Consider the following 9,553-nt stretch of genomic DNA (forward strand, 5'->3'; position numbering starts at 1 on the left):
CCTTCCTGATCCACCTCCTGCTCCCAGTGATCCCTGGAGCCTCCTGATCCACCTCGTGCTGCCCGAGATCCCTGGATCCTTCCTGATCCACCTCCTGCTGCCCGAGATCCCTGGAGCCTCCTGATCCACCTCCTGCTGCCAGTGATCCCTGGATCCTTCCTGATCCACCTCCTGCTGCCCGAGATCCCTGGAGCCTCCTGATCCACCTCCTGCTGCCAGTGATCCCTGGAGCCTTCCTGATCCACACCTCACGCTCACGGATCCCCTGGAGCTGCCCAAGCAGCTGAAGGCCTGAAGAAACCCACCTGAGGACACTGAACCCTGCCTGTCCCCCAGCCCCAGAGAGCAGCCTCCACCCTGCCTGAGCACCCTGAGCCTGCCCCACCTGGCCCTTGTGCTGCTGGAAATCCTCCAGAGCTGCCCACACAGCTGGAAGCCCAAGAAACCTGCCCGAGGACAGTGGATCCTGCCTCCCCCTCACCACTGGACAGCAACTCCCACCCTGCCTGAGCACCCCAGAGCCTGCCTGAGGAGCCCCCATCTCTCAGAAGACCCCTCTTGAGTGGCCCCATGGGGTCTAAGCAGCTTTGCATGCTGCTGGAGCCCCCCCAAAACACGTTCAGTCCTCTGCTGCAGCTGCCAGACCCTGACTGTGACCTCCCTCCAAGCAGTTGCCTGCACTGGGGGGACCCCCCACCCCACCCCAGGGTGCCTCAGGGCTGAGACCCTCCCCCCAAGCTGCCAGGAACCCTGTCCTGCTCCTCCCTGGCCACGTCTGCTTATCCCTAGGTCTGACAACAGGAGGGAAGAAGAAAACAAGAGCACTGGCAACACCAAGATTCCCTCGCCAGGGTGGGCCAGGGGGTGGTCCTGCCCAGAGTGGGCACCTCTCCCTGTGCCTGTCCTGGCACAGACATCCCATCCCTTGGGCCTCCTGCCTCAGGGGGACAGAGATGTGTTTTGTTGGGGTTTTGTTAAGTAATAAATCAGTTGGTTTTGGTTTTTTTTCTGGTGAGTCTTCTGCCTGTGTGTGGCTCTTCTGGGGCCCCCAGCAGCTGTGGGCAGAGGAAGGATGATGGAAGGTGGTGCTGGGCTGCCCGGGGTCACCTCCTGCTCCTGCTGCCTTTCCTCAAGGTGTGTGGAGGGATCCAGGGTCTGGTTATTCCTGGGGATGAAGGGGACCTGGTCCTGTCTGCCCAGCTGCACCATGCCAGGCTGGTAGGGAATGTTCTGGGTAAAACCAGCACTGAGTGTTCCCACAGGACAGAGCTGTGCTCCTCCTGCCTCTGGCTTGAGTTGTGGGGAACATCCTAGAAGAGCCCCCAGAGCCTGGGGCTGTGCCAGGCAAGCAGACAAATGTGGGTACAGAGATTCCACAGTGTGTTTTCAGACGGTTAAAAACGGCCTCAGAGTCAGATACCAGAAAGAAGAAATACAAATTATTTTTCTTTCCAACACAATAACACTTTTTTTTTTTTTGTTTGGTACCAGAGAAAATTAGAAATACAGAACAAGTTCCTACCAGTGAGAGAAGGACGACCTAGAAATGAAGGACACTGAGATGTTGGAGAGCATGAGGGGGGCTGTGACAGCCCTGGGTGCAGAGCAGGAGCCCAGGCAGAGCTGCCCACGGGAGCCCTGTTGCCCACAGAGCCTGGAACAGCCTGTGGCAAACCAGTAAGGGAACCCCCTCTGCGAGCTGGGAGCAACTGGGTTTGCGTGGCCCTGCAGCGGGGTTGGAGCTGGGCTCAGCACAAGCCCTGCATCCCAAAATCCCATGGAAGCCCCTCAGAGCTGCCTCGGGGTGGCCTCTCTTTCCCATGGCATCGTGGTGGGATATGAGCAGCTCCCAAAAAGCCTTCCTGGGCTCCACCCACAGCAGCTGAACCAGTTCCCGGGGGGATCTGGAGCAGGGAGGCAGCGGGTGGGCTCACACTGTGGGAGAAGTTGGGGTGCAACCTGTGCCACAGGGGCTGGGAGCCCTGGGGTGCTTTCTCCATGGGGGGGGATCCTTGCACCCAAGGCAGGCAGGATTTGGGATGCTCCTTCAGGATATGTTAAGGTTGGTTTTGCTCCTCCCTGGCCACGTCTGCTTATCCCTACGTCTGAAAACAGGAGGGAAGAAGAAAACAAGAGCACTGGGAACACCAAGATTCCCTCGCCAGGGTGGGCCAGGGGGTGGTCCTGCCCAGGGTGGGCACCTCTCCCTGTGCCTGGCCCGGGCTGGGAGCCTCCAAAGAAACAGGAACACAAGATGGGAAAGGGAGGGGAGGCCACAGCATCCCAGTCCAGCTACTGGCTCCCCTCGGGGTCCGACATGTGGTTTTTCACCTGCAAGGAGAAGGGCACAGCGTGGCTGTTCCCGGCAGCAGGGGTGGCCCTGGCACCCTGCCCAGGGGTCCTGAACCCAGCTGGGGGGTGGGAGCAGCAGATTCCAGCCGCCGGGATGGTGAAGGGTCTGGGTGGGATGACTGATGAGGTGAGGTCACTGGGATTGTTCAGCTTGGAGGAGAGGCTGAGGGGTGGCCTCACTGCAGTCTGTGGCTTCCTCAGGAGGGGAAGAGATGGGGCAGGTCCTGATCTCTTCACTCCTGGGACCAGTGACAGGAGTGGGGGAAATGGCGGAAGCTGCATCAGGGCAGGTTTAGGTTGGGTATCAGGAAAAGGTTTTTCCCCCAGAGGGGGTTGAGCACTGGAACAAGCTCCCCAGGGCAGCGGTCACAGCACCAGGCCTGCCCGAGTTCCAGAAGCGTTTGGATGATGCTCTCAGGCCCATGGGGTGATTCTTGGGGTGCCCTACACAGGGACAGGAGTTGGCCTCGATGATCCTGATGGGTCCCTTCCCACTCAGCATGTTCTGTGATTCTCTTATCTACTCCAAGAGGCTCGTGCAGCCTGGGGGGTAACACGTTCCCGGGGGCACGGGTGGTGGATGCAGCCCTGACACACAGGAGGGACCCTGAGGGAGCTTCTCTGCTCCAGGGGTCCTGCAAGAGGGAAGGAATTCCAGGAGAGCAGAGAGTCCTGCAGAGGGTCTGGCTCTCTTACCATCTCCTCCGTGTCTGTGCTCTCCTCTGCGCTGTCGCTGTGCCCGTCGCCTCCCGTCCCCTCCTTCCCCCGGGGCCCCTCTGGGGATGGTGACTCTGGCCCCTGCTCTGCCCTCTTCTTCTCACTCTCCTTGGACCCTGCAAGGATGGAATCAGCAGAATTTGGTGGTACCTGTGCCAACATCAGCCCTGTCCTCACAGGGTCCCCTCGTCCCAAGGGCCAGCCCGGGAAAGGGGAAGGTGGGAAATTTGTCCTGATGGAGCAAGTCTGGCCAGTTCCTACAGGCTGCCCTGCAGTCTGCTCCCAGGGAACAAGTGACAGGATAAGGGGAAACGGCCTCAAGTTGTCCAGGGGAAGTTTAGGTTGGATCTTGGGAACAGTTTCTTCCCCCAAAGGGCTGTCAGGCCCTGGCCCAGGCTGCCCAGGGGGGAGTCCCCATCCCTGGAGGGGTTTCCAAGCCCTGTAGATGTGGAGCTGAGGGACACGGGGCAGTGGTGGCCTTGGCAGGGCTGGGGGAAGGGTTGGGCTTGGTGATCTTAAAGGTCTTTTCCAAGCAGACCCATGGAGTCTGTGGCAGGTGCAGGGCCTGTCCCCTCACCCGGGAGCCGCTCCCGGCGCTGGTCCATGCGCTCCAGGCCAGATTGTCCACCCGAGCCTTGATCTGGCTCAGCTCCCCCTTGATGGAGTGCAGCTCCTCTGCCCTCACTGCGGGGAGAGGACTCGTTAGCACCCCCTGCCACGGGAACACACCGGCCTGGGTAGCTACCTCCAGAGCATCCTCCCCTCCAGAGCATCCTCCCCTCCAGAGCATCCTCCTCTCTGGACCATCCTCCCCTCCAGAGCATCCTCCCCTCCAGAGCATCCTCCCCTCCAGAGCATCCTCCCCTCCAGAGCATCCTCCCCTCCAGAGCATCCTCCTCTCTAGACCATCCTCCCCTCCAGAGCATCCTCCCCTCCAGAGCATCCTCCCCTCCAGAGCATCCTCCCCTCCAGAGCATCCTCCTCTCTGGACCATCCTCCCCTCCAGAGCATCCTCCCCTCCAGAGCATCCTCCCCTCCAGAGCATCCTCCCCTCCAGAGCATCCTCCTCTCCAGAGCATCCTCCCCTCCAGAGCATCCTCCTCTCTGGACCATCCTCCTCTCCAGAGCATCCTCTTCTCCAGAGCATCCTCAGGGAACAGGGACACCAGGGCCAGGTGTCCCCTGGTGGGGCTGGGGATTCGTGGCACTGACACTAACACACCCAGACTGAGCCTTTTCCTTCCTACTCACACTTTGTCCGTCCTGCCGTGGAGCTGCTGCTGCTCCTGACCACAGACTGGGAAGGGATGGGGCTGGTTTTCCCTCCTCCTCCTGCTCCTCCTCCTCCTCCTCCTCCCCCGTGAGTCCTTCTGGCCTTGACAGGGATGCGGTTGATGAGAGGGGGGATCTTCTGGTACTCGTACACCCTGCCCAGGGCACAGGAACGTGGAGGTGTGAGCGTGACCTGGGAGGTGCCACAGCAGCCAGGAGAGGGTCCCTCTGTGGTGAAGGGACCCCCCCAAGGTGGGCATTGCCCACTGTCCCCTCCAGCCCACCCACCTCCCGGGACGCTGCTCACCCACCGGTACGGGAAGTCGTCCCTGTAGAGATCGTAGTCCAGCTGGCAGGAGCTGCTGCAGGGGGCAGAGAGGGGGACAGGGCAGAGGGTCAGCGTGGTTTGGGTGGGAAGGGACCTTCACAAGCCCAGTCCCACCTCCTGCAGTGAGCAGGGGTGTCTTGTGGAGAAGAGGAGGCTCCAGGGAGACTTTGGAGCACCTTCCAGTGCCTGAAGGGGCTCCAGGAAAGCTGGGGAGGGACTTGGGACAAGGGCAGGGAGGGAGAGGACAAGGGGGAAGGGATTAAAACTGGAGGAGGGAGATTGAGGTGAGACATGAGGAGGAAATTGTTTGGTGTGAGGGTGGTGAGAGCCTGGCCCAGGTTGCCCAGGGAAGCTGTGGCTGCCCCATCCCTGGCAGTGTTGAAGGGCAGGTTGGATGGGGCTTGGAGCAGCCTGGGCTGGTGGGAGGTGTCCCTGCCCATGCAGGGGGGTGGGACTGGATGGTCTTTAAGGTCCCTTCCAACCCAAACCAGCCTGGGATTCTGTGATCTTCAACCAGAGCAGGTTGCTCAGAACCCCATCCAACCTGCCCTGGAATGTTTCCAGGGATGGGGCACCTCCCACCTCTCTGGGCAACCTGGGCCAGGGTCTCACCACCCGCAGCATAAACAATTTCTTCCTTATCTCTAGTCTGACTCCCCTCTTTTTGTTTCCAACCATCACCCTGTGTCCTGGTGCTACAGGCCCTGCTAAAAGTCTGTCCCCATCTTTCTTATTGGCCCCCTTCAAGTCTTGAAAGGTCCCAAGAAGGTCTCCCTGGAGCCTTCTCTTCTCCAGGTTGAACACCCCAACTCTCCCAGCCTGGCGCTCCAGCCCTCTCATCATCTCTGGGGCCTCTTCTGGACTTGTTCCAACAGCTCCATGTCCCTCTTGTGCTGGGGACCCCAGAACTGGCCCCAGCCCTGCAGGGGGGTCTCACCAGCAGGGCCAGGGAGGGGCCTGTCCCCCTCTGCTCTGGTGAGAGAGGGGCCCCAGCACATGGTGCCAGCTCCTGGTGACCTTCTCCTCACCCAACACACCTAAGTCCTTCTCCTCAGGGCTGCTCTCACTCCCACCCCCCCCAGGCTGAACCCCTCACCTCTCCCAGCCTGTCCTCCCAGGAGAGATGCTGGAGGGGGGGGGATGGATGGATCCTCTGAGGCAGCAGGGGCAGGATTTGTGCTCAGGAAGCTGGGATTCCAGCACCCTGGTGTTCCATGTCATGGTCCCTGGCTCGGATTCCCGAGGGATCTGTCAGGGGATCCGCAGGGACCTGCCCCTCCTAAATCATGTGCCGCGGGGCAGGAGCAGGGGGAGGAGGAGGAGGAAGAGGAGGAGGAAAGATCCTGAAGCTCATTTTGCTGCTTCAGCTCTTGCGGAACCAGGGAGCGTGGGATGGAAGTGCAGGGAACTGTCCCCAGCTGTGCTGCTGGGAACTGGGGGGGCAGGACAGGGTTCCCTGGGGCTCCCCGTGTTCCCGTGGATGAGCCCATCACCGTGGAACCGATGCTGGAGCTCGGGGGGAGCTGAAGGTCTGTGGGGGGAGTAACAGGCCACCTGGGCTGCCCTGCCTGGGGCTACCAAGCCTGAGCCTGGCTTGCCCACCCCAGGAGGCAGCTTGGAGCCCAGCAAGGGGCAAAAGGGGTGTCAGGACCCTTCTTTGCACCCAGGGAGATTTTGGGAGCTTTCGGAGCAGCCTCCCAGGTTTCCAGGGCTGTGTGTCCTTCACATCCTCCCCTCTCACCCCTGGAGCAAAGTCACGACCTGCCTTGGGGAAGAGGGCAAGGGGGTGGTTGGAGATGGGTCCCAACTCACCCCCAGGGCAGGGGGAAGGTGCCAGTGCCCGTGGCTGCTGCCACCTGGAGCCACCACCCAGAGGGACAGGGATGGCACAGGCCACCTTCAGCCACTCCACAGGAGACCTGGTCTTGGGGCCTGGCACCCAGCTAAGGACACAGCAAAGGTTTTCCTGGCTCAGCTCTTCACTTGGAGCATCCCTTGGGAAGGGCACTGCCTTGCTGGAGGCCCGAGGGGCTGGCAGCCCCAGCCCTGGCAGCCCTGCATCCCTCCAGCTCCATGGCAACGGGCAGAGCAATTAGTTCAATCAGGGCGCTTGCAATAAGAGCTCTAACGAGGCAGATGGAGCCCAGCTCCTGTCCCCTCTTTGCCACACACCTGCCCAGCCAAAAGCACGTGGGGATGGGGACCTGTGCCCCTGCCACCATGGGTGCCACCATCACCATCATCTCCTGCCATCAGCAGGACCACCAGCACCTCCCCAGTGCCTCCAGAGGGGTCTGTCCCCAGGGGACAGCACTTCAAGGCCACAACTGCAACCAACATCAACCACGGGGCTCTCTGCTTCTCCTGGAGCCTTTGGAGGGGGAAGGTGGCATCTCCACACCCCACCAGCACAATCCAGATGGGACCAGTGAGGGCTCCAGCTGCCACTGGTGTGGCTGGGTGTTGCTCTGAGATCCCCAGGGGGATGGGGCAGGATCATCCCACCACAGCAGGGTTGTCCAAGGGGTGGACAAGAAGTGGAGGGCAGGGGGAGGAAGAGGAGCCAGGCGTGGGACAATCCCCAGCTCAAAGTGTCCCCCCCACCCCCTGTGCTGCCACTCACTGGTACAGGCTGCTGTGCTGCCTCTTCTGGCCCAGCCTGGCCCTGCTGGGCTTGGGTTCCCGGGCCATGTCCAAGTCTGAAGGGGAAGAGAGAAGAGGGGAATGGGTGCTGGGGAGGAAAGTGGGTGCCACGCTGTCCCACACGGACACATCTCCAGCACCAGGTTCTTGGGGGTTCCCCACCACACTCCTCCCCTGGCTGGAGGTGTCCTGCTCCACAGCATCCACAGGAGGAGCCCAGGCTGGCAGCTCTCTCTGGTTTAAGCTTGTGGAGAAGGACAGGAGCAGCCCAGGGTCGTGCCAGGACATGGAGCAGCTCTGGCTGTCCCTGCAGCAGCCCCTTCCCACGGGTGCCAGGTCCCCAGGAGCCCACAGGCCCCACGAGGGTGGCAGAAAACACCTCTGACAACGAGGGGCTTTAACCATCGGAGACATTTCCCAACCTCCCAGTGAATTTGTCTCTTCTCTGGAGACTTTCAAGACCCACCTGGATGTGCTTCTGTGTGACCTGCCCCAGGTGATTTTGCTCTGCCAGGAGGGCTGGACTTGATGATCTCCAGAGGTCCCTTCCAACCACCATCATTCTATGATTCTATCACCCCCACCAGGTGGTTGGGAGACCCCCAGGCCAGAGGGAAACTGGTGAGTGCTGCCCACCACGGATGGGTGCTGGGGATGGGGTACCCTGCACTCAACCCCTTCGTGCTCCTGAAGGCTCCTGAGACCCATGCAATGCAGAGATGCAGGTGGAGATGCCTCCAGATGCTCAGTGATGCCACATCCCACCTCCCTGGTGATGCTCTTCACCCCTCCTGAGGATTTCACAGCCAACATCCATATCAAAGCTGCCTTGAAACTGTTTTTATGGAATCCCAGACTGGTTTGAGTTGGAAGGGACCTTAAAGATCATCCAGTCCCACCCCCTGCATGGGCAGGGACACCTCCCACCAGCCCAGGCTGCTCCAAGCCCCATCCAACCTGCCCTTCAACACTGCCAGGGATGGGGCAGCCACAGCTTCCCTGGGCAACCTGGGCCAGGCTCTCACCACCCTCACACCAAAGAATTTCCTCCTCATGTCCAACCTAAATACATCTTCTTCCAGTTTTAATCCCTTCCCCCTCATCCCATCCCTCCCTGTACCAGTCCCCATTTCAGAGCCCCCAATGCCAACCTTTCCTGACACCTCCATATATTCAGTCGTGTAACCCTGGGGGGCTCCAAAGCTCCTCTGGCCCCTGGGGTAGGAGCTGGTGGGGGAGATGCTGAGGTCCCCTCTTGCACACCCCCCCTGGGCCGTGGTAAGCTTGACCAGCTGTTCCACAGGTGACACTGGGGATGTCACTGTACCAGGGAACCCTGAGATGAACCTCTGGGAACACACCAGCCCATCAGAGAGGTCTGGACCTCCCCAGGGGTGTGGGCACTGGCCACGGGTCCCCTTGAACCCCAGATCTGCCAGAGGAAGGTTCCCCACATCCCTGCAGAGGAGAGGGCTTCAGAGCAAGATCCCAGCAGAAGGAAACTGACTTTTTTTTGCTGTCACCTCGTGTGACAAAGTCCACGGGCTGGCTCTGACCTCGAGGAGCACTGGGCAAGGTGCTCCAGCCACCCTGTGTGCCCTGGGAAGAGCTGGTACCCACCTCCTGAGCCCGTCCTTGCCATCCCTCTCTGCAGCCACCTCTGTGCCACCCCCTGAGCCACCAGCTCCCCTCCCTGCCTGCAGGATGGAGCCCCCAGCAGGGACCCCAGCCCCTGCCAGGCACCCTCACTGGCTGCTGGCACCCAGGGGACCGTCCTGCTGGGGCAGGGGACACAGGGACAGGGCTCCCTGTGCCCCTGGGCTCCCTCCCCTGTCCCTTCCCAGTCTTGGAAGGACATCCCTGTCCTGGGGGTGTCATGGAATGGGGTCTTCCCAGTATTGGAAGGACATCCCTGTCCTGGGGGTCTCATGGAATGGGGTCTTCCCAGTATCAGAAGGACATCCCTGTCCTGGGGGTCTCATGGAATGGAGGGAATCCCAGTATCAGAAGGACATCCCTGTCCTGGGGGTCTCATGGAATGGAGGGAATCCCAGTTCTGGGAGGACACCCCTCTCCTGGGGACACGGTGTGGGGGGCATCCTCGTCCTGGAATGACACCCCTGTCCTGGAGGGGGGGCGGTAGGGCGGTGTGGGGAGGACCAGTCATCCCAGGAGCGGGAGGACACCCCGGGAGGACCGGTCCGGGGCTGGGGGGGGGTTTCGGTACCGGGGGGCGACCCC

General features: G+C 61.1%; 2 protein-coding genes across 2 annotated transcripts in view; one reads left to right on the forward strand and one right to left on the reverse strand.

Annotated features, from left to right (window-relative positions):
- AARS (alanyl-tRNA synthetase) overlaps window positions 1–295 on the forward strand; it is a 20,850-nt gene extending 20,555 nt beyond the window's left edge. The window contains 1 exon segment of the mRNA XM_010001041.1: window positions 220–295. Within this exon segment, the coding sequence (XP_009999343.1) occupies window positions 220–295 (76 nt within the window).
- Window positions 296–2,292: 1,997 nt separating this feature from the next.
- The window catches only part of LOC104391713, a 16,859-nt gene continuing 9,598 nt past the window's right edge, over window positions 2,293–9,553 (reverse strand). Inside the window, exons 8-13 of the mRNA XM_010001043.1 lie at window positions 7,293–7,368; window positions 4,653–4,703; window positions 4,321–4,496; window positions 3,647–3,781; window positions 3,049–3,185; window positions 2,293–2,331 (exon numbers count right to left, since the gene is read on the reverse strand). Coding sequence (XP_009999345.1) covers window positions 2,293–2,331; window positions 3,049–3,185; window positions 3,647–3,781; window positions 4,321–4,496; window positions 4,653–4,703; window positions 7,293–7,368 — 614 coding nt within the window. The remainder of the gene's footprint in view (window positions 2,332–3,048; window positions 3,186–3,646; window positions 3,782–4,320; window positions 4,497–4,652; window positions 4,704–7,292; window positions 7,369–9,553) is intronic.

This window comes from Chaetura pelagica, unplaced genomic scaffold, assembly GCF_000747805.2.
Source record: "Chaetura pelagica isolate M959 unplaced genomic scaffold, ChaPel_1.0 scaffold856, whole genome shotgun sequence".
NCBI lineage: Eukaryota > Metazoa > Chordata > Aves > Apodiformes > Apodidae > Chaetura > Chaetura pelagica.